Here is a 25530-nt window from a genome sequence, read left to right on the forward strand (position 1 = left end):
TGGACCTGTGTCTTCAGGGGGAGTGTAACCCCATCCAGCACAAGCTGACTTATGCACCCATATCGAGTAGCAAGCATAATTTAAGCCATCATCTTTCAATGTTGTTCTGTTTGATTAGATATTTTGTGTGTGATTCAGAAGCAGATTGCTATTTGACTCTGCTGTCAGCTGCAAATGGCTATCTCCTGCTGTATTGAGATGTAGGTGCTAATAGAGTGAACCTGTTCTGTCAGGCCCCGTGTGGGGGCAAAATCAGAAAGTAGGTGAGGATGACCCAGCCCCTACTGGCCCTCAGCAATGGGTTGACTTGCTTCCCCTTTCCTCTTATTTCACTCCTGCGGGGCTCCCTCCATCCACCCAATGCAAGCAAATGGAAAGAAGAAAGGATATCAACAAAGTTTTCCTGACCCAGGCCCAGAAATGAAATTCAAGGGCTCATTGAAGCTGATCTCAAAACCAAGGTGAGATCTTTAAGGAGCCTCAAAATTCCCTCCAGCTCAGATCTCTGCCATCACATTAGAAGGAGGGTAGGAAGGAGCTAAGCAGCAAATTCCCAGGGTGTGAATGTCTGGTCTGCAGCAGGGGTTGTTCTCAGCCACCACGCTCTGATTCTGCTCATACAACATTTATTTACTAGTCCCATAGGAACCAAGCAGCCATTACTATCTATGGTGGCAGGGAAAAGGCTCCTGAGAAGAGAAGAATTTCCACTCTTTTCCCCAGAGGAAATCAGATAATTTCTGAGTTTATCCAAGGGGAACTTTGGGAAGTTTAAGCATGCTTCATTCTACTAAAGCCTGTTAGCTTTATGACAGGGGTAGGGAACCTCAGGCATGTGGGCCAAATTCAGCCCCCTCCCCTAGTTCCCAATGAGGATAGTTCAGAGGTTTCCTGGCTTTTGCATCATTTTTGTTTTGTTTTGTTCAAAATGATTAAAATGCCCTTCCTAAGGCTAAATTGCTGGCACTAACCTAAAATAAGCTGGCATTTTGGGCCCACCCTTGGAATGTCACCCCGGGACTTTAAATTCTGCCCGTGGGCTCAAAGAGGTTACCCAGCCCTGCTTTTATGATATTCCAGAATTCTTAAATAGTAAATAATGGCTGAAACTAACATTGAAATGGCAACCCTAATAAGTCTCTCTCCTGAGTAGATTCCTGGGATCTTTAGAAAGAGAAAACTAGAATACCATACAGAATTGCAGATTATTATTTTTAAAAAAATTGAAATGCAACCATTCAGTTACGCTTGCTGACCCAACAATTTTAGGTGACAATTTAAATTAAGGCTCAAAATGTCATCTAGCACAATGAAAGATGGAATTAATATTACCTCGCTTATGAATAAATTCACCTCTGAAATAAGGTTAAGTAATTGAATAATTATGTTTGTTAAGACAAGAGAGGAGCCTTTCAAAGAATTTTTTCAGGCTATACATGGCATAAGTTCAAGATTCTTCTTCTTTCTAAACTTTTGTAATGCTACTGCTGCAGAAAAACAGCAGCAAAATAGTTTAAAGAAAGGAGAAAATAGGTTTAGAAGAAGAAGAAGAAGAAGAAGAAGAAGAAGAAGAAGAAGAAGCCTTTGACTGTGCTGTCTTTGACTGCTAAAAATGCAATTCCCCCTACCTGAGAAATTCTTCTGAATTTCTCCAACCCACTTAATCTAATGTCACACAGACAGACCTCTGCTCATCCAATGTGACTTTCCCTTGCTCTTCTTCCCCCTGCAGCCCCCTGTGTACCCCCTAAATCCACTCTAAATTCCCCAATCCTCCAGAGCAGATTTGTGGGGAACTAGGAGGCACACAGGGACTGGGGGCGAGTTTTCTGCAAGTGGCTTCCATTCCACTGATAGATGGCCAGAGTTGGATGCAACCTAGTGCGCCTCCAACTTGATTGCCTGAGAATAGCGTTGAGACGATGGGGACCAGATCTAGTTCTAAACTGATCCAAACCCCTGTGCAGGTACCAGATTGTTTTTCCATGCAGGTTAAATAGCGTCATGGGGTGAGTGGGGACAACTTAGATTAAAAGAAATGGCACAATAGGAGATGGTAAATGGACCTCAGTGTTTCAACTCCATTCCAATTCTCTGCCACCTGCAGCTGTTTTTATCTTTTTTATAAAAAAAACCCCGCAAGTGATCAGTTACAGATCTACTGTTGTTGCTTCAAGTTTAGCCCTAACAGAAAGCCCATCTAAACATGGGAAAGATACCAGTGTGGAATAAAGCAAGCATGTGTCATGTCAAATAATATTTTGTGAATGGTAAATTAAAAACTCTTGTTTTTAAGGTAATGTTTGAAAACGTTGTATCTAATAAATATTTTTGGACTCGGCTACAGAAACCTGTACTTTTTTTTTTATTACCTCATTGTAAATTATGTTTACAGTATTAGCCCACTATTGAATTTACTGTTGCCTCAATTTGGGAGATTTCAGTTGCCCTACTCTTATGCCTTATATGATTTTATCATTCTTTTTCTTACTACTTTGAGCACTTTCCCCCTAAAAAGTGATTTACAAGAAACATCCAAACAGTCACCTTGCATTTAAAGTATGCACAGTTTGGAACCCAAGGACTGCAGAAAAAGAGTAGCATGTGTAAAAACAACTTACACTAAAGAGTATCACCTGAAATCTGATCACGTAGCAAATCAAAGACAAATCAGCAGTCATTTGTCAGTAATACAGGTCCCAATAGGAGGCTTCATCCTAGAGCTGGAAATATTTACTGAGGCAATATAAGATCAAGATACAGCCACCAGAGCATTACATAAACACATCCTGAAATTCAACATAGGATGTGTGTATATGAAGTATATCAAACAAATATGAAAACATGATGAGATTATAGGACTTTCAATATTAGCCAGCTGCTATCTCATCTTAAAGCACAATCAAGTTACCGAGTTAGGAAAACACTATGCTGTTTCGAGAAGATTCTGCCATTTAACTGATAATGAATTTTGAGTTCTGTTGGGATGTGCAGTTGATCAGAGACTAAATAGTTTATCATAATAGGCCTGGAGCCTATGGTAATCGTAGATGTTACTAGTATAATTAAATGTAAAAGAAATATCAGCATTTGGAAATGGAAGTAAGAGTGTATTATAATGAATAAATAACAGCAGCCCATTTTTCTGCCTCAGGCCCTATTTTTATAGCTACTTATTATGCAACGTTTTTCTACACAGATGTCCACTCATTCAAATACCTGTTTTGCTGGGTATAAGCTGTACACTTATTGGGCAGTTATAATTTTATCTTTATACATAGTTGATGCACAAGTACTTTTCTTTTCACTATAGTACACTCCTGTAGAGAGAAAAACGTTTGTGTGAAGCAATGCTAAGTCACCACTTTTAAGGATATGACAGCACATCATATGTAAGAGTGGTAATGTTGCTTTTCCAGTCAATGGACTCATTGCTGTAATCAACATAATAATCTGTGTTTTAACTCTCCAAGACCTGTATATGTTTTAGTGGTGGCATAGTTGCCAAAAACAAAAAGGCAATGCTGATGACTCTGTGCCTGGTTACCTGCTTATGTGCCCTCATGGTTCAGGACACTGAGGTTTATGTTAATGATGAGAAACTTGAATCCCATTTACTTCAGTGGGACTACTCTAAGTACAACCATGACTGCATCCAACCCAATTCTTATAACCGTATCCAGGAAACTTTATTTTGCAAATGTTCCCTTAGTTATAATCATATAGACCATAATTGGACAGGGATGGGATAGATGTATCTGGCAATTTGGGTTTCACTGAGACTATCAAACTTATTCCATCCTCTTTCCACATGAATTGCACTTTTTTAGAAGGATCTTCATGGAAATTCATGCACATGTTTGTAATGTACGAATTAATATATGCATTCTGAGCACAGTTTTAACCATATACATTTTTGGATGCATGCAACTATTAATGCTAAGGAGTGTTTGCATTTTGAAAATGTACATATTTTTCTTTGTGCATTTTTCAGATGTGGAAATGTTCTCAAACACTCTTGTTTTGTTATACTGATGGTCAACTATACAGATATCTGACTCTGGATTTTGTTCAGGTTTGCATTCAGGTCTGAGAGGTGCAATTTGTGTATATTTGTGAACAAGAACAAAAAATCCCCAAAATCGACAGGACCCAAAATGTGTCATGGTCCCGAAAATCGACCATGACACATGAGTATCCATGCCTAGAAGCACTCATGTGGTTCAGAGACATGGCAGCAGTTGCTATGCCAACACCATGGAATTATAAAAAAATCAAACATGGTATAGTTGAAAAATGTTCAATAGTTTTCTGTTTCAATATCGCATTATTAGTTCACTGACATATTTTGTGATTTTTTTCACTGTGTAATAAAAAATAAATCTATTTAGTTCTCAATTTCTCTTGTCCAGATATATAGGATATATTTGGGATATTTTCACAATATGATACAACTTGATGGTTATTTGAAGCTGGCTATGCATAGCATCTGTACCATGTAGTTAATGATTTGTGTGTATCAGCCTACTAATGCAACTTAATCTCACAATATAGAATCTTTTCCACTCACAATTTCTTTCAATAGCATTTGAATATTCATTATATAAGTACTGCACCTTCACAACCATATTATTTTAATAACATTTGGCTAAGGATTGCCCAATTGTAAACATGTTTACTTAGATGTAAACTCTACTGAGTTCAACTACTTCCTAATAATTATCCTTGGAATTGCAGTCTGAGTTTCTTTTTCTTCTTGTTGTCTTTGCAGTATTATTTTTTTACTTAAGCAGGTCATACTCACTGGCATTAATTCATTGGTTTTTTCCTGACAGAATTTGTAAGGAGGTGCTTAGTTCTATTAAATGTAATAGGCAGCTAGTGCATTTTTGCTGAGTAGTTATGTATATTTTACTATTCTGTATTGTTGTTCTGTTGAGTAAAGTGTAGCAAGGGGACGAGCAATGCAGAAAAACATAGATTGCTGCAATAGCATGAAAAGCATAGGGCATGTCTACACCATGCCTTTTTCCTGGGATCGTCCCTGTGCATCCACATGACACACAGGGGATCCCGGGAGCAGGCAGGGATGATCCCTCCATTTCCACTGGATTTCTGGGACCACTTCCCCCCCCCCCCCGGTTTTTCTTGTGATCCCTGGACGATCCCAAGGATCACAGGCAGTGTGGGCGCCTGTCCTGGCTTCTTCTCTCCTCCTTGCAAGTAGTGGAGGTCAGCAGAGGGAAGGAGCTGGGTTGGGGCTTTCCCCCCCCCCCTACTTTTTCACCAGAGCACAAGTGCGCTCCAGCTCCTGTCTTCTTAAAAAAAAAAAAGGCAGCCGCAACAGTGCGCTGTCCCTTTTCTTTCCAGGACATTGCACTTCCATTTAGACAGCCAGGGATGATCCCAAAAGTAGATAAGTCTGGGATCATCGCCCCTCCCTCTCTCTACACCCTATGGTGTAGATATGCCCATAGCATTATGCATTAAATTATTTAACATTTTGAGGAGAGGTAGGATTTTGAAAGGTACAAGGATCAATACACACTCTAAATAAACATCCAGAAAACTATCTTCTTACATCTTTCCCAGAAAATATAGGGCGCAAGGGCTGCATCATACCAGGCAGGCAGCCCTCCAGCACAGATGAAACCATGCACAAGCCTATCCAATCAGGGATCAGGCCAACAAGTAAACAGTTTGCCTCTTTGAAATGACTAAAAAAAAATCCCTAGATTGGATCCAGACTTAGTTTGAGTATGACTCTCCCAAATCACTTTCAAGGTGAATATCAAATCTGTAGTACATGATGGTCAAAGCTAACACAAAGCTATACCTGCTGGGAAGAGAAAGCAAAGAGCAGGGTGGAGTTTAAATAGTCCTTCTTAAGTTCGACATTCAGGATGCACTACTTGCATACTTTTTCTCAGTTGAGAATAGGAGCTTTTCTACATGAGCCTGTTCATTGCTGTATTTACTTTCAGTTTTGTTGCAGAATTGAGATCTGAGCTCTACACAAAAAGCTTCTTCTTTCCTGCTTTGCTGTTACATAACCTCTAGGTGGAGCTGTTATAGCAGAATAGCACAAATACACCAGTAGAAACGGTACTTTCAGAAATAATACCACATTTTCCCCATTTTAATCCACTTTTTGTTGTTTATTCGTTCAGTCGCTTCCGACTCTTCGTGACTTCATGGACCAGCCCACACCACAGTTTTCTGTCGGCTGTCACCACCCCTAGCTCCCCCAAGATCAAGTCTGTCACCTCCAGAATATCATCCATCCATCTTGCCCTTGGTCAGCCCCTCTTCCTTTAAAGTGGAGGATCACAATGTTGTCTAAAGTATCCACAAACATCAGTGACTAAAGAACCATGGGCACACAATAAATGTCTCGTGTAGAAAAGTTCTGGATCCAAAATTGTGCTATAATGAAATATTCAAATATTTAGAAAGTTAATAACATATCTTTACATTATTTTTCCAAGCCTTAGATTTTTATCAACGGAGTGATATTGTAGAAGCTGCTGGTATAAACACTTAAATTCTGCTATTTCATTTTGTTGCTATACTTACTAACAAGAACTATGGCTTCTTTGTTTAATCTCATTATTATTTACTTATATCCTTCAGGCTTTCCGGATTTCAGCTGCCATCATCTATAGTGAGCACAGGTTCTATTCTTACTCTCTGCTTCACAACTGACTTCGCTGTGAGTGCCCAAGGATTCAAAGTTATATATGAAGGTAGGATGTTGTATCTATTTTTTTTAATGCTGTAGAAATCATTGGAGAATTAGTGGAGAAAAGTGTTTCAACATTTGTATCTGAATATTTATATAATTCGGTTGGTGAACCTGTTTCTCCTGTGGAATGATTTGGATTCAAAACTGAACTTGTGGAATTATATATTGTGAGAGTTGTGTATTTTGATTATGTTTATACTACAGTACACTAGAATAGCTTGTTAAAATTCTGTTTAGAATGGTTGAACCTGTATTTTGCAAAACCTTGGGTGTTGATTTTGGATTTTTTCTTTATACAACTTTGACTATGGTTATATCTGTACAAAACATTTTGAAAAATACTAGCTTTGTTTTATTTTGCATATCACTTTCCAGATGCTTGCTTGAACTGCAAGTTGAATTGCATGGATCTGCATTCTAATTCTGATGTCTTTTTACATTCTGATCACATGTAGTGGGTACATTCCACCTTTAACCAACGCATTTTCAATCCTTATCTGATTATTTTCCTTTGAAATTCCAATCTTCTCAATAATATCTAAGATAGCTACACCTTCTTCTTCTTCTTCTTCTTCTTCTTCTTCTTCTTCTTCTTCTTCTTCTTCTGGCAATATCTTTATAAACCCTTTCCAATCAGTGGGAATCTATTCACATGCTTTTTTCTCCAATTTATTTCCTTGTGTGCTGTGTTGGAAGAAGAACTCAGCCCCATTGATACACAGCCCTCTTGGGATGTACACCCATACCATTGAAATTAATGTTGTGCAGAGGAACCACATCTCATTGAAAGAAATGCAATGTATAGGAACAAAACCCACATTTAGTTGTGCACTGAAATGCACATCCAAATGTTGCTATAGTTGCTCTGCTTGCATTCAATGGAATACACATCTGGAAATGTATCTCAGTGCAAGGCAATCCAAATTGCCTTGGCTGCATCTGTTAAAAAATAATAATCATGGAACATTGAGAAGCATTTTGGGTGGAGGTAATACACCCATAAATCCCATTCATAAATAAAAAATAGAAGGACAAAGAGTGAGATCAGGCTGATATCTTTACAGCACAATCCTATGAATATTTACTAGAAAGTAAACATAATTTTATTCATTGTGGATACCTTCAGGTAACTGTGCATAGGAATGCAGGCTTAGGGTGATTCACAGTACATATGGGTGATTCGCTCAATATAAATCTCATGGCTACAGTTAATGAGTATGGAAAAACTTCTCCCTGTAGAAAACTAGCATGTAAAGGAAAAGTCTAGTCTACACCCCTTCTCCCTGAGACCTATTTTCTATGTGCAGGGAAGTTTTCATATGGGGCAGCTTTCAGTCATATGACCTCCACTGCTCAATGTCCGAAATTGAACAGTATAGAAACAGTATCTAAACCAGGCCTCAGTAATTTATGGAGGTGATAAATGTGAGGCATCTGGGTTCATTAAACTGTTACAATCCACCTGCTGTGCAGATAGAATCAGTTTCATCATTAATTAAGACAGGTTAGCAATTCTGGGCTACTTGAGTGTTTTGTAGTTGTTCTGCATGTATCAGCATATGTAGTTAAAAATTAGAGATGAGCTGAATTTCTGTGAGTTTCGATTTTTGTGACAAATTGCGCATGTTCAATGAGGAAGAACCCTTTGTCAAACAGCTTACCTGGGCAACCAGAATGGAAATCAAAGTGTTCTCTGTTTTTCATCCAGGAGCTAGATACCAATGGAAGCTTGGATAAAGCTGTGCTAAAAGCCCCAAGGTCTGCATTTAAGGCTCTAGAAAGTTGTACAGACTCATAAATAGCCCACAAGATACAGGTCAGGAAAAGCCTTGAATCCTGGGACTAAACTGTTATGTAATTCCCAGAGCCGGCCTTGGATTGTGGATCCTGGGGGTGGAGACTGGAAGCAGGGAGTGTGTCTTTTTTAAAAGAACTTGCCTTCATATGAAGCCCTTCTTATAATTCTTGTTTGGGACATGTGTCCCTAGTCAGAAAATCTCTGCAGACTATTTTTCTGTGTTCAGGGAAGAAGTCCTTCAGGAACACGAGTGAGCAGGGGGATTTTACACCGACGTGCAAAGGAAACCATTTCCCACTGTGGCCCTGGCTCAATTCTGCCACTTCAGAATGGCTCTGTCCCACTTCAGTAGGTGTTACTAAACAGTAGGGATGTGCTCCGCTTCTAATCGGACTGGGGAATTAGAAGCGGAGAGGGGTGCTTCGCCTCCCCTTAAGGCGGAGGCGAAGAGGATTGGGGGGCCGGCGGAGCGTGGCGAAGAGGATCGAGGTGAAGGCGGATCCTTCGCCTCGATCCAGAGCTCCGCCGGAAAGGTAAGTGGGGTTTACCGGGCCCTGCCGCTGTCGCCCATGCAGCGACAACAGCAGGGCCTGGTAAAACCCCCTCCTCTCCCTTACCTGCCTCCGTCTGCAGTCCCTCAGCTTCTTCAATTGAGCCCACGGTTCAACCAGGAAGTCTAGGCTGCACTTGCGGCCCAGACTTCCTGGCTGAACCGTGGGGTCAATTGAAGAAGCCGACGGACCGCGGACGGCGGCAGGTAAAGCCCCCCTCCCCCTTGGTCCCTTACCGGGCTCTGCCGCCCTCCTCTCCCTTACTGGTTGAACCTCGGGCTCAATTGAAGTAGCCGACAGACCACGGACAGCGGCAGGTAAGCCCCCCCTCCCCCTTGGTCCCTTACCGGGCTCTGCCGCCCTCCTCTCCCTTACTGGTTGAACCGCGGGCTCAATTGAAGAAGCCGACGGACCATGGATGGAGGCAGGTAAGGCACCCCTCCCCCTTGGTCCCATACCGGGCTCTGCCGCCGTCGCCGCACAGGCGGCGACGGCGGCAGGGCCCAGTAACCCCCCCGCCCTCCTCTCCCGGCCTTACCTGGCACCACTCCCCTCCACTGCGGAGCTCCGATTCGCAGAGGAGCGGAGTATGGGCGGAGCGGCGCGGAGCGGAGCGGGCCGATCCGAAATTTTCAGATCGGCCCACAGGGCGGAGCGGGGGTCCGTGCACACCCCTACTAAACAGGCCTTCACCACAGTAACAATGTTAGCCCTCTGGCCTACACAGATACATTATAGACTCTCAGGCCTAATCTACACCAAGCAGGACATTGCACTATGAAAGCTGTAGGAAAGGCAGGAGCCACACTGCTGCTTTACAGTGGTACTGAAGTGCACTGACAACTGTTGGGGCCCATTGACACATAGCATATACTGCTTTCATACCACTTTCATACCGCTATATCCTGCTTGGTGTGGCTCCTGCTTGGTGTAGATTAAGCCTCAGAGATCATGAAGAGAATTTACAGAATGATTAAATACATGACATTTCTTCACACCTGGGGTATGTCTACACCTTAAGGGTCTAGAGGGAGGGAGGGGGAGGATTGCAGACTCCCCCAGTGTCTTCACAACCGTGTGGCAACCTTCAATTGTGCTCCACCAAAAAAGTGAGTTGGTTTTTTAAATAACTGAACCAGCTCCCCACCCCCATGGGCATGGACTGCCCTCACACAGCTCAGTGCCCATTTTAATAGCCCCACTACTTGTAGGGAGGAAGGGACGACTCGGGAGCAGCGGCCACACGGCCCATGCTCCTTAGAATGGTCACGGGACCATGGAAAACTCAGGTTTTCTGCGGACCTGGATATCCTGGAGAAAGTCCCTGGTTGCCCCAGGTTGCCCCTGGGAAACCCTGTGCATCATTTGGACACACAGGGATGATCCAAGGACTACCCCAGGATGTAGGGCTGGTGTTGACATGCCCCTAGTGAGGCTTGACTAGAGGAAGGATGGACATAGGCAATCTCTGGAGGTCCTATACTGTCTAAACAGTGAGGGAGGGGTTGCTTCTTTGTCTATCTCAATAGAGAATTCATTGGGAAACATTCCTGCTTGGTTCATCCTTGTTAGTTATATGTCTGCTAGCTCACTTTCCCAAGGATACTGGAATCTTTAGAGCTAAGGCACATACTGATGAAGGCACTGATGAAGAGTGGCAAAACCATGCTCCGTGGCAATTGGCACATAGCTTCATTGTATAGTATTAAGCAAAGCTGATACTTCGTGGATGGTATCTTTTCTGAGTAATAACTTACATATCCTCAATGGTTCTATTTTTCTTTCTTGGTCTGTCTGTGTGTGTGTGTTTGGGGGTATTGAGTAGGAATCTTTGATTTTTAGAAATAAATAATACCAATGTTGTGAATGATACAATTACATATTGTTCTCAGTTACTCAGGGCTGGAATTGCACAGGCATTTCATGGCGTTCCAGCTACCAGCAGTAAAGCTGGAGAAAATCATTGATGCCTATTATTTAACATTGTTAGCAGTGAAAGGAATTAATCTAATGGATTATGTATCTGGGGACAGTTAAGAGAACCACGAGAATGTCCACTTTTCAGTGACTGATTATGTTTGTAATTCATGACTCTGTGATGAATGCTCATTATGTGAGGTACTCAAAAAATACAGCCAGAAAGAGAAAAGTTAATTTCAAGTACACTGTTGCTCATCACTATGAGATGAAATGCCATTTTATCTTAGGTTGTTCCACACTGCTTTGCATCAGAAAATGGCACTCTCTTAAGTCAAGACAAGAGGTTCTTAATTTAATTCAGATGCCAAATTTATTTTGTCATGTAGAAGAAGAAACTGTACTTTCAAGAACTAAAACATCAACAAGCTGTGAGCACTGGACTCGTATGTTCCTTTTACCTCTATGTTTCCAGACAGTATTTTCTTCAGTGCCAGGGTAGCTTTCTGCGGTTTTCATTCTTCCTTCCACAGCCTTCAGGGCAAACTTTTCTTATGTCTATTTACATTCTCAGAGCTACCTACTTCCATTCTGTGTTAACATTTGTGAAATGTCACCTCATTCTGTCTTATATTCTGTTCCATTGGAGCTTCTTTTTCTGGATTCATTTTGGCAGTGACATCTGTAGATGTGGGGGCTGTCTATACATGTTAAAACCCTGTGGTGGGGGCATGGTGCATGGATCATAGCTCTTGAAAGGCCTTTTGGGTAGTGATAAGAACTCCATTTTTTTTCCTGTGGTACCTAGCACCCTGTTTTGCAAGGCTGAAGCTACATGTAGCAATAAACCACCTCTATCGCATGATGTCGCTAGCCCCAAGGTCAGAACAAGGCCTGATTAATTGGACTGAGTGGTCTCAGCTGTGTTCCTCACCTCCCTTTAGGGTCCTGAGAAAACTATTCTAGCCATCCAGTGATTGACAATCAGGGATCACTAGTGATTGACTATCAGGGCTTGAGCATATAACAGAGGGGAGGGGTGTTTACAGCTACCCATCATCTTCGTCTTCACTTTGGACTCCAGGTATTCTCTGTTTGGGACTTCTTCTATTATTTTATTACATTTATATACCGCCCCATAGCTGAAGTTCTCTGGGTGGTTTACAGAAGTTAAAAACAGTGAACATTAAAAACAAGTATACAAAATTTAAAACCATCAAGAACATAAAAACAACAATATCCTTTTAAAACAACTATTCTGGGGTCAAGTAAGGGCAAACAAACTCAGCATGTGTTGTTAACTGCCTGGGAAAAGAGAAGACCCATGCTTTGGTAAATATAAGCAGGCTTAGATGGTTTTCTTCTTTTTGCCTTGAAGTATTGTTTCCAAATGTCACTCTGGTGCTTGTGTGTCCTTTATCCGCCTTCCCCAATTAACTCGCTATCTCTTATTGGTGCTTGCCTGTGTGCTTCATTTTAAATTTCCTCAGTACCAAATCCAGAGTGTTCTTTTTGGTTAATGCTACTTTTTCAGGTTTCAGGCCTAAGCCTTAGAAATAGAGGGTGCTAGTTCGCCCCTGCTCCCAATTTTATAAGCCTTAGGGCTATCCTGTAAGGTCTGAGAGTCCCTTGGCTGGCTCAAGCAGAGTTGGATATAAAGGGTGGGGGTGCCTCTCTTCTTGGATTGGTATTCAATCCAAGCGCCCTGTTGTCCCTGCCTACATTACCAGGAGTAAGGGCATCCCCCTTTCCCATAGGCAGTAACCTCAAAAGGGTGAAAAATATCTGTCCTGGGTCTTCTGTAATCAGCAAAGAAAACACGATTGTTTTCTATGCTAGTTTAGTAAAATGTTGATGCTGTTTTTCCATTTTCAACAGTAGATATCCTTGGTGGCCTCCATTTCTGAGTTCTGTCTTGGCAGACTTGTCATATTGTCTCTGTTCATGTTATGTCTCAGTATGTGTTTCCTTTACCTAGCAATAGCATCACACTGTGTGTCTGTGTTTGTCTGCATGTAACATTAGGATTTGTATTTTGAAAGGATGCTGGAAGAAATTATTGCCCTTGAGCTCAGTCCTTTATTCAGTGTCCAACCTGATTTATGTTTTCCACTACAGTGATTACATAATCTGAACCTGAATTAAGTCTTGCAAAATGAAGTGCACACTGGGCCAAAAACCAAAACAAAAACCCACCTTTTGTCACAAACTGTAGAAGAAAGACGTTTTGAGAGAAAAAGAAAGGCAATCCTACCTCTATTCAGACTTATTTAATCCTTTCCATTAGCGGATTTAGCCCTTTTGTTATCTCAATTGCTTCTGGAGCTTTTAAAGTAGTCCCTCACTTTTAAACACCTTCAGGAATTGTTTACTAGAATCATACAAAAGATCAAAGCTAAAACACCTTCTCCTTAAATCATATTTTCTCCTTCAGTATGAAGTTATTATCCTCTGTATTAATATCAGAGCTGCTGCAGAACCTGCTGTTGCTCCCCAATTCCCTAATGTTTGAGGGGAGGAGCATAAGGGGAAGTGGCTCCTAGGTCAAAGATCTCCCCATGAACAGTCTCTGGAGTCCTCCCTTCAATGGCAACATTCTAGAACTATCTTTTCCCTCCATGATCTTTCTTCTACTTGTAATGATAGCAAGACCACCTTACAATCATAACTTATCGAGAAAAACTGAATTGCCTAGATTGTTAAACTTCTGAAAATTAATCCCATTTTTCCAGGATCCACTGTCAATTAGCCTACTGATGTCATAACACAAACAGAGAATTGAAGACACACACAGGAAACCTTATCCATTTTGTTTGTTTGTTTGTTTTTTGAATTTTATTTGCAATTATGATGACAATAACAAAAAGGGTGTTGGGAACTACAAACAACACGAAGAGCAGGAACATAGCAAAAACAAACATTCATTTTTGATAACTTTACACTATACTACTGGTAAAACTAGAGGACCTTTTCTTCTTTCGCCCCAAGACTGGAATGGCCTGCCGGAGGAGATTCGTCAATTTAACACGCTCTCTCTCTCTCTCTCTCTCTCTCTCTCTCTCTCTGAGTTTAAGACAGCTATAAAGACTAGCCTCTTCCGGCAGGCCTCCCCAGATGAATTTTAAACCAAGAATTTTAAGATGTCTTGATTGTTTTTTATTATTATTATTATTATTATTATTTATATAGCATCATCAATTTTCATGGTGCTGTGCAGAACAAAATAAAACAGACTACAAAACACCTTGCCATATGGCTTACATTATTTTTGATATTGTATTGCTTTTATATGCTTTTTTAAAATTAATTTTATGTATTTGATTTATATTGTATTGTTGTATAATGTTGTTCCCCGCCTCAATCCAAAGGGAGAGGTGGGTAAGAAATACTACTACTACCACCACTACTAAAAACAAAAACAAACAAACGGATTTGACGCTTCTTTTTCAAATATATACATTAATATAAGTAGTCCATATATCTAAATAAGCATCCTTCCAGGCTTGAAGCATTAGTTCTTTTTCAACTGTTGGGCTCCCAGAGTCGACTTTTACTGTTCATCTGTTAATCTCCAAAGAACATGGGTATAATTTTCAAGAACACAATTTATTGTGCATTCGGGTCACATTCAGTTTCACAAGGTGTGAACCACGTGAGTTCTGGTTCAAAATGAATTGAAGTGAAAAAATATCCCATCCCCTCAAAGGTTCTAGATTGACAGTAATGCTTGTTGCACTCTATCATATTATATACCGTTTCAGGCATTGAGTTCTGATAATGCTCTGCAATGTAGCACTGCTATGGGTCATATCTTTAGAAAGGGTCTGGTTTCTTAGTGGTCAGCACCACAAGATCTCCAAGTTGGAATGGAGGCCAAATAGAATTGTCTGTACGCTGCTGCAACATGGAGGAGATCATGACTGAGCCTTATGTAGGAGTTTGGTTGCATTTAGACTGGTTGGCTCCACATCTACACTGACTGAGGCTTTGTCTCTTAAAGGGCCCTGGCCTGTTCTAGCAGCCACAAGCTGTGATGATGTGGGAGTGGGTGTGACGCATGAGTGTCCTCATGTCAGGAATCATCAGAGTCTGAAGATGAAACAGCAACCTCCTCTGGATACAGGGGAGCTGAATCCTGGAATCTACCTGGAGAGCTAGGTTCTGGAGAGTTCATGGTGGCTTTCTGTGACCAAACCCTCTTCCTAAATGGGGACAAAGGTGCAAGATGTTCTCTTAAAGGGGGTTTAGGATCCTGGTTCATGATCCATTGCCTTGATCTTTCATTTATAGTTTGGACAAAATTATAGACTTTAAAGCAGGGGTGGAAAATGAGTAAAAATGGCATCTGGTGTGGCCATGTTGATCTTTTTTTTGACCCTTGACAAGCTAATTTTGACACTTTCGGCACTCCGTAGCCACTCCAGACACATGTTAATTTATTAAATATTTTTAAATTATTCTTTCCTTGCCATGGGGACGGCAGGGGAAAAGGTTTTGCTTTTGCAAGGGTGGGGGAATCCAGATGGTGAAAATGGCCTCTGGGCTTCCTGAAGTTGTTGTCTGACTCTTGTCACTCCCATGTTATATACCATGCTTGAATGCTTTGGCTTAACTGGTTACCCATGGATCTGATCCTGTGTCCATTTCCCTTGCACAATGAAAAGGGGAAAAGGCTTTTAAAATAGTTTAATTAGGGGAATAATGGACTGGAGGAGGATGCAGGGAGAAAGTGACTTTTCTTTAGTGACACCTGTAGAGACTCAGCTAGGGCAATCCATGTGAATTTGTAACAATTGTGATAGTAAATAACCTAAGAACAAGGCTACATGCACCCTGCGGTCTCCTCACACCCTGCTGAGTTTCGTTACAACTGGCCCTACAGAACAGATGACATTTCTAGCGCACTTTCTTTTTGTTAAAAATGTGTTTTGTATCTAAGAACAGGCCAGATCCTTAAGGGAAAGCAAGAAAAAGAGGTGGGTGAACGGACAGCTGCTGTGCGTAGGATGTTAAACTTCTTTTTGATGCTGGCATGGCAGCACTGCTGTAGGAGTGTAGCAAATGGTGGCATCGTTGAGGTAAAAAAACACAGTGCTGAGCACAGTTTCAGCTCTAGACGCATGACCAGGTTTTATGTTGGCAATTAAGGAAATTCTCCCACAGCTCTCAGGCTTGTGTTGTTGTTTTTAAGTTCTCCTGAAGCGCTGAACCTACTGACGCAGCCTTGTTCCTGACATACTTAACAAACACAATTGGCTAGTGGAGGGGAATCACTTGTTTATCAGAGTAATCTTTTTATTGGGGGGAAAATTGATTCTTGGAGCTCAAATGGATCATAGCTCAGCAGTCATGATTACAATCTCTTCTCTAATAGGAAATAAATCATTTAAATTCACTTCATTAACTGATTGTTATATTTTAAGCTGTATAGGTTTGTTTTTGTTTTTTAAAAATGCACTTGAGACATATTTGTCTCGGGGGAGGCGGTGGTGGTGGCGAGAGAAAGCAGCCGCATTATGTTTTTGTACTGTAGTATGCTGTACAGGGTGTACTGCTGAATTAAATGTCATCGTCACCTTTTCAAACGCTATCGTAGCAGTGCTTTATATAACACTTTGATTATACATGGCTCCAGCATTTCAAAATCAGCCTGTCATTTCCCACTGCCTTTTCTTTTTCAACATTTTTAGACTTCTCTAAAATTGTCTTGGCTTTAACAATAGTTTAGGTAAGGACTGAATCTCTAGCTTCAATGAATATGAAGTGATTCATTTGGACGTTGGAAGAGACTCTTATTCCCAAATTATGTGAGAGATGAGGATGAAACCATTATGGATCTCTCCCGCTGGTGGAGGTTTCCATCTTGAAGATTGGGATACCAAAGCTTCAGTGCACATATGGAGATGCTTTTTGCATGAGGACTTCCTCATTCACTTTGATGGAAAAGTGCACATGCCGTTTCCCATGTAGAGCATCCCCTGAAAGTGAAGCAATTGAAGAAACTTGCACATTCAGATAACCCACACTGGATTTCTTATGGATGTTTGGATCAGAGCTAGTTGGAGAAAGGAGAAAATTAAACGTGGGGTGGCAGCTGTTGCCGAGCTTTTGCACATGACACTTCAGCTTGGGTCAACCTAACCCAAGCTGTGAAATGATGAAAGGATCTATTCTTGATGCAATGTTCCATGGCCAGCATGATGCAATGTTCTGTGCAGCATTGTTGCATGCAAGCTCCGGATGCTTTTTTGATGCTACCTAGAGAGTCCTGTGACATGTTCTTGCATGGGGTCATCTTAAAATGTGGCAGAAACTTCTGAACTTCAATTATTTATTGCAAGCAAAGTTTCTCAGGTAACCTAATTTGGGGTGGGTAGGTTCTGGGATGGGGAGCAGCAGAGTAATGTGACTGCCCAGGTCACAGCCACTGCCCATCTGATCGGCAGTGGGGAAGGGGGTCTGAGGAGCCAATCAGGGCTCCGATTAGCTCAGTAAGGGGCAGGACTTCTGGACAGACCAGACAGAGAAGGGAGAACTTTCTGCCTCTGATCCATCCCTGGCCTTTATAAGTAGGGCTCAGCCGCAGCTTCACCACTGCCATCACTGGTTTCTACAGCTACGTACTTCAAAGTAGTAACATTTCTTGCTGTGTAGTTAGTTACAGGTTGATAGGGCTGAGAATTAATTTTACCTACACACAGAATAGGCATGATGGTGCAGGATTTTCACCTTCCCCATGTCAGGATTACTCCTGTTACAGTTGTTTTGTACCACATGGTGTGCTATCGCTGACAGATCAGTCGCCAATTTTTCAAGTCACAACTTTGTAGGTGTGGGAAGCATTGGGCTGGATCCATTTGTAAGGGGGAACTGGATCCTCTCCATGATGGGGATCCCCCTAGGGATGTTGGAGATTATGGCTTCAAGGCCCAGCCCATTGCAGGGGGCTGCATGCCTGCCACATCCAGGGCACCAGAAAGGGTTCTCAAGTTAGTGGATTGTGTCATTGTCAGCCCTAGTCTCCTGCCTTCACCACTAATGTTCCTGGCACGTGGGTCAGAATGGTGGAATTGGCTCGCAGGTAGGCTGCCTGATGATCGGATCCATGCGTTATGTCTCCACCAAAATCTATTTCAAGCTAAACCTAATACCATTGTGGCCAATTTGTTAACCCATCTAGGCCTCCTGTGGGTCATTTTGTTATTGTCCCCTCCCCTTCTCCCCAGAAGTGAAAAACCCTGCTGAAAATAAAGTTGCATGTGTAGGAGGGGCTCCAAGATTGTTAATTTGCTAATGCTTGTAGTTTTTGACTCTTGATCCTAAGTGCATTATGATTGATTTCAGTGGAGTTTATTTCCAAGTAAACCTGCTTGCTAATATCAACAGTGGGAATATCAGTAGCCTTCAGAATTCATGAATTCCTGCATAGTTTAAAGGTGGAAGAAGGATATAAATAAAGAAATCAATTACACATAGTGGAAAACTATAGAAAATAGTTTATGCATTATGAAGTACAAGACAATCATATATTAAAGGTTCAGTGAACAAGCTTTGTCTCATACTTTATTTATTAGTAGCATATTGTCTTGCCTGTGGCAATAACCTCTTGGGCCATAATCTTATTAAATCTTGCAGGGTCAGATCTACTTATGACTTGCAAACATTTGAAATGTCACCAAGAATCTGTAGGTTAGCATTCAGAATTGCTGTCTAATACTCTTTTTGTGATTTTGCTGCTGAATATAGTTATAGTTCAGCTTATATCACTACCTATAAAGCGGAAAGTATGTGTATGTCCTGAAATGTTTACCCACTTCCACATATGGTACTGCCTTAATGGTGTTCACCCAGATAGGTCTTCATATACAGGGATCAGGGGAAAAAATCTAAAAACATGAATTTTGAGGTTTTATGTGTTTTTAAAGAATTTAATAAAAAAACTAGGTTTACATCTACAACTCCCAGCATGCCTTGGGTGGGAGGCCAGACTTACTGGCCTTTGGTGGCCATTGTGATTCCTAAAGTCAGTCAACCCAATTCCACATAAAGGAAACAACCCACATAAATTGGCTGCATCTATTTGCAGTGCCTCCTCCCACCTGCCATGTGTGTTTTTGAAATCATAACTAGATACAACAGTATGTTTTTGAGAGGCTGAACTCTGGACATACTCAAAGGCATCCTATCCTGATATTGCGTTTTTTCCAGAAACTGAGGGAAGCTCATGTGCAACCTTTACCCTTAAGAGGGAGGCAGGGACGAAAGGGAAGCACTCTGCGCATGCCCAGAAACAAGCTTGATGAAGGGGGCAAGTGCCCGGCCCAGTTCCAGTCCTTCAGTTCAGGCAACTAGTGGAGCACTTCGTGGGTGAGAAGTGCACGCTGAGGCAATTCCAGCAGGACTTGGCCAGAGTTGTGCGCATCCACTAAGAGCTGCTTCCCTGCATAAATGTTTGCCTAACTTTATCACTATTATTGAAATCTAGCATTGCCACTGATCTTGCCTGAATTGCCATAACATTCGAGAGACAGGTGGAGGTGTCAGTTTGGACAAAATATCTGAGAAGCTCAACACTGTGCTGGGGCAGCTGGACAGCCATCTGTCAGGAATGCTTCAAGGTCGATTCCTGCAATGAGCAGGGGGTTGGACTTGATGGCCTTATAGGCCCCTTCCAACTCTACTATTCTGATTCTGTGAACTAGCTTTCTATATGTTTTGATGTGCATAAAGATGACTCTATGGAGCCACTAGCTTGTACTTTTGTATGTGGTTCTATCTTGATCAAATAGGGATGGGTTGTAAGAGAAAACTTCCTTCTCATTTAACATTTTGTACTTAACATAACACAAGTACAAATGACACCTGCAGTGTGTCCACTGAAAATGGCGCACACCCCTTTAAACTGCTTCCTTTCTTACCAGAATTCATGGAATTGCAAACCAGTGGTACTTCCACATCTTTCACCAAGAGAAACTGCAATGGCAATGTGAAGGTTGGTTTGATTCCAATCTGATGTAAGCTATGTGGATGGTGTGACATCTGTACCTGAGTCCAAAATCTAAAGAGGAAAGTGGACATTATATATTCCAATGTGGTGTAGTGGGCAGAATGTTGGACTGGGAATCAGGAGATCTGGGTTCTAGTCCCCACTCGGCCATGGAAGTTCACAGGGTGACTTTGGGCCAGTCACAGTCTTTCAGCCCAACCTACCTCACAGGGTTGTTGTTGTTGTGAGGATAAAGTGGAGAGGAGGAGGATTAGGTACGCCACCTTGGGTTCCTTGGAGGAAAAAAGGCAGGATACAAATGCAATAAATAAATAAAAATAAAATGTGACATAATTAATAGAACCTTTGATACAAGGAAGAAAAATCAGGATAATAAATGCTGCCAACCTAATCACCATTTTCCCCACACAATATTTCTATCAACATCATTCTGAAGTACTAGGATAGCACCTGCTGGCCTTTAAGAGGCATTAAAATAGATTGCTGAATGATTTTCATAGAGACTAGATTAAAAACAATAGCAGTTATACTATGTTTGATGCTACAAGAGAAGATAACAAAAATATGCACAATGCTATAAAGCAATGATTTATGAGGTGTCAGTGTAAAATTACCCAGAACAGATTACAGACAGAGTTTTTCCAGCAATGATTAGCAGTTGCAATGTGCCCCAATATAACTCGAAGCTCAGAACAAATAAGAGTTTTGAGAATAGGTTACAACTCAAACACATGAAATAACTTAATGTGACCTAATTCTTCTGTCTAAAGAATTATTACTCATGATATATAGTGTGGGAAATGACAAAAGTCGTGAAGTTAAATCTTGGGTTTGTTATAGGTAATGGAATGAAGTCATACATGGATCTGAGAATGGAGCAGATCCATGTATGAGGTAGAAATTAGGGGTGTGCACGGACCCCCCGCTCCGCTTCACTTGCAGATCCGCCATTTTTCGGATCGGGCCGCTCCGCCCCGCCCCCGCTCTGCCCACTTCCGCTCCGCTCCGCCCGGAGCTCCGGATCCGGATCCGGAGCTCCGTTCCCCCCCCATAGGCTTGCATTGAAAGCTAAAAAATTATACAACTTTTTTTCTGTTCAAGTTAGAAACCTCATGTTTGGCACCATGACACCTCATGGGGATATACACACGCACGCCAAGTTTCAAAGCAATCCCATCATCCCCTGATTTTTGGCGAATTTTTGAAAATCGGGCACCCCACACACAACATCCCTGCGAGGTGTGTTAAAAAACACGGGGAAAAGCCCGTTCAGATGAAGAAAGAGAAGTTTCCCAGAATCCCAAGTTACCTGTTTTGCCTATGCCCTCCTCCAACTTTGGGATCATCATGACCGGGAGCTGACTCTGCCCCTCAGCCCTTTGAAAAAGGTATTTTTCCCGCCGATTATTTAAAAAATTCTAGCCCGCGACCCGTACGATGCAGAAAGTTGAGAGTGGTCTCAAAATGACCCCCATCCACGACTCTCTGTGCACAAGAATTTTCAGAATGATAGCTTAAACCCCCCCCCCAGTTATCCCCGATTCTTTCCCTCAATGCAATCCTATGGGCGAAAAGCCAAAAACGCAGTTTGAGCCGCGCGGTTGACCCGATTTTCACAAAAATATAGCCCGCGACCCGTACGATGCAGAAAGTTGAGAGTGGTCTCAAAATGACCCCCATCCACGGCTCTCTGTGCACAAGAATTTTCAGAATGATAGCTTAAACCCCCCCCAGTTATCCCCGATTCTTTCCCTCAATGCAATCCTATGGGCGAAAAGCCGAAAACGCAGTTTGAGCCGCGCGGTTGACCCGATTTTCACAAAAATATAGCCCGCGACCTGTACGATGCAGAGAGGTGAGAGTGGTCTCAAAATGACCCCCATCCACGACTCTCTGTGCACAAGAATTTTCAGAATGATAGCTTAAAACCCCCCCCAGTTATCCCCGATTCTTTCCCTCAATGCAATCCTATGGGCGAAAAGCCGAAAACGCAGTTTGAGCCGCGCGGTTGACCCGATTTTCACAAAAATATAGCCCGTGACCCGTACGATGCAGAGAGGTGAGAGTGGTCTCAAAATGACCCCCATCCACGACTCTCTGTGCACAAGAATTTTCAGAATGATAGCTTCAAAAACAACGTAGTTATGCGCGATTATTTGCCGCAATGCAATCCTATGGCGAAATGTTTTCAAGATGGCGACCGGAGCGCTCCGCCTGAACTCGGAGCTCCGAAAAATGGCCGCTTCTCTTCGCCTTGCTTCTAGGGGGTCCGCGGTCCGCTCCTACTCCGCCTCTGGGTAAGGCGGAGCAGGCCAATCCGCTACTGCTTCTACGCTCCTAATCGGAGCGGAGCACATCCCTAGTAGAAATCAATGTGAAAATATATGGCTGTTCACAAAAGATGCTGTTTAACATCTACAGTATATGAAGCCATTGAGTGAGATCATTAGGGGGTTGGGTGCCATCAATATGATGATGATAGCTCTATTTCTCCTTGTCGTCGGAGTCAGCTGAGGTGGTAAAGGAGCTGGACCACTGCCTGCTGGCTGTCATGGTGTGGATGAGGGCCAATAAACTGCAGCTGAAACTCTGTGGATTGGTGGTTCCCAAGACTAGTATCAGATGGGTTGCACTTCTCCTGAAGGAGCAGGTGCTTAGCATGGGAGTACTCTTAGATCTATCCTTGTCACTGGAAGCCCAGGTGGACTCCGTGGCCTGGAGTACTTGGGGCCAGCTTTGGCAGATCCAAAAGCTATGGACTTTCCTGGAAAGGGACAACCTAGCCACAGTAGTGCATGCGCTGGTAACTTCCCGATAAGACTACTTCAATGCACTCTATGTGGGGTTGCCGTTGAAGATGTCTTGGAAGTTGAATATAGGATTGCATATGCCGGAGGCAGCCAACATAGTGTCCTTGGGCAGGAGTGTATCCCTGGACACCTTTCTTGGTGCCCTACCCCCCTCCCACATCTTTAAAACAACAACAACAATGGGTTTTCTTACTGGCACCTGGGATTGCTTCCAAGCAGAGTCAGGGCTTTTGGCCACTGCCATTTCCATTTCCCCTTAATGCCTTGAGGGCCACACGGGGGGCTCAGAGGCATTCTTGGGAAATGAAGTTGGCAGGTGGCTACTGGGCAATGCTTTCCTCTGCAACATGCCCAGCCACCAAAAAAAAGTGGGAAGGGGGAGAAAAAGGGCCTCCTGATATTTCTATGTGGTAAGGTGGGAGAACAGTAAAGGCAGCTGTGGTAGGCCAACGAGAGTTGTGGTGGCAGGAAGGGCAATGATAAGCCAGCTGGAGGGTCAGGCAGGCCTACCCAGTCAAATTTTCAGATGTTTATCTGTTATTTTAATAGTGTATTTGTTTTATATGTTTTTAATCAGTTTTATGTATTTTTGTATTCAGTGTTGTTCCTCGCCTTAATCCGGAGGGAGAGGCGGGTTGTTGTTGTGGTGATGATGATGATGATGATGATGATGATGGAACCTAGTTGGAATCCAGGGAGGAAGGGAATGGAGAACACCAGGAAGCCAGCAGAGGCCAGGGAGCCAGCTGGAAGCAACCTGGGGAGATGAGTGCAATGGTCTCTCCTGACTAAAAAGTTAGAGATAAATAGAGCTAGGCAGGATTTGCACTGCTGCTTTGTAACAGTTTATAATGGTATTAACAACTGTTGGGGCCCAGGACACGTTCCATATAATGTTTTCAAACCACTTTCAAAGTGTTATATCCTGCTTGGTGTAGATCTGGCCTTAATCTCCTAATGGCCACTCATAATAGCTTCCTATAGATGATAAGCAACACTTTTTAAGATCTAAGCACTCAAAGCCTTCTGCCTGAATGGGTGAATCTGTTTTTCTTCCTCTGGCATTCATATTTTTTCAACCCCAAGTTTTTTCTGTCCTATTTATGAGGGGGCGGGGGGCTTGCAGAAGTTTTTATTACAAACCTAACTGGACGAAATTGACACCCATCTCTACCTGAGGGAATGTGTTAATAAATTGAAAAAGCACATGGTTCCATTGTTTACATACATATTATATCCCCTTGGGTTTGCGCCACAGGGAAACTATGCCGCTGCACCAGTGAACGTGACTGGACCATCTGAGTCAAACAGTACAAAGAGAATAGTACTAGCACTGTGGATACATGCAAGGTGTCTTCTTAAAAACGAAATCTTTTAGTAGATCAGTACAAAAAACCCTTCCCTGCCAGTAGTAGAATCTTGCTACTTTATCTCCTTTATCTATATTGACATTATTACTTCAGAATATTTTGGCTGCAGCATCCCGAAAATAAGCGTTGATTTTGCTTCAGATCCTGCAATTGTCATTCACTTCAATAGGTTTTGCACAGGCATAATGCCTTTCATTTGGGGGCACTTTATGCCACTGTAATAGAGAGAAATTTTCTTTGGTGTGTTTCTGTCATTCTTAAAATCGCACCTTGTCTCAGCTTAGACATCTAAAATTTGTTTCGTGCTTTAAGCAATCTATAGCCTGTATAAAATGTAAATTATTCAAAAGAGGGGCTACGTTCTGTTCAAGAGAAATGTGAACTTTTCCTCCCATGAATCACTTCTCCTTGATCCTTCTGCTGTCATAGAAATCGAGGAGGTACTTAAATAAAGTGGTAAAGATGCTTACTGCACACATTTCGAAAACGTTGGTCAAAGCAAGTATTTAAATGCATTACCAGTTCTCCTTAGGATTATTATAACAGAGGATTAAGTTGAACAAAAAATGCTTAACACAAAACTGTCAGTCTAGCTGTGTCTGTGGAGGTGTTGTTTATTTTGCAACCATCTCCATTGGTAGTATGCTGATGGTTGCAATATTTGGTATGCTGACACCAGCTCATGAGATGAAATTCACTACCGATAAGCTCCTGGGCTATAATCTTAAAAGTATTGAGTGTTCTGTGCCATTCTAGGCCCTAAATGAAACTTGGCAGGGAAGGGGGGGCATAATTGAATAATGTGAACAAAATGTGATCCTTGCATTTTCATTTCACACATCTCATTACCATTGTGATGCTTTGAGATCTTTTTCAAAAGGCCCAGTTCTACGTTTTGTAGGAGTTTGGTGTTTTGTAACTGGGATAGTTCAAGACCCTGTTTTAATTATTGCTTGGTCACTCTACAAGTCTGGACATGACCTGTCAGCCTTGAAATATTTTGGTAGATTTAATTATGCATTTCCATGTGTATAAATAAGACTATCTTTACACATCGCCAGAGCCGCATGGTGCTGCTATTTAGACGTGCAGTCCCACCTCGGCTACAGACTGCGTATGACTGAAAGATCCGCATAGACCAGGCTGAGGACATGGGTCTTTCCCACCGTTCTATCTTCCTGTAAATGTGGGGAAGCAGGATCTGCTCCTCTTCTTCACCAATGTGATCTGTTTTTCATCTGCCACTCTCTCTGGGCCAGATAAAAGTGATGTCAGGAAAGCGGAGCAGCAGATGGCATTGCCTACATGCTCACTAGCTCTTTTCCTGGCAAG

The 25530-nt window shown here is 42.2% G+C and overlaps 1 protein-coding gene across 1 annotated transcript in view; it reads left to right on the plus strand.

The window, feature by feature from the left end:
* Positions 1 to 25530, plus strand: part of CSMD1 (CUB and Sushi multiple domains 1) — a 1175554-nt gene that overhangs the window by 346782 nt on the left and 803242 nt on the right. The window contains exon 3 of the mRNA XM_063125095.1: positions 6634 to 6746. Coding sequence (XP_062981165.1) covers positions 6634 to 6746 — 113 coding nt within the window. The remainder of the gene's footprint in view (positions 1 to 6633; positions 6747 to 25530) is intronic.

The sequence above is a fragment of the Elgaria multicarinata genome, chromosome 4 (assembly GCF_023053635.1).
Source record: "Elgaria multicarinata webbii isolate HBS135686 ecotype San Diego chromosome 4, rElgMul1.1.pri, whole genome shotgun sequence".
NCBI classification, from domain to species: Eukaryota; Metazoa; Chordata; class Lepidosauria; order Squamata; family Anguidae; genus Elgaria; species Elgaria multicarinata.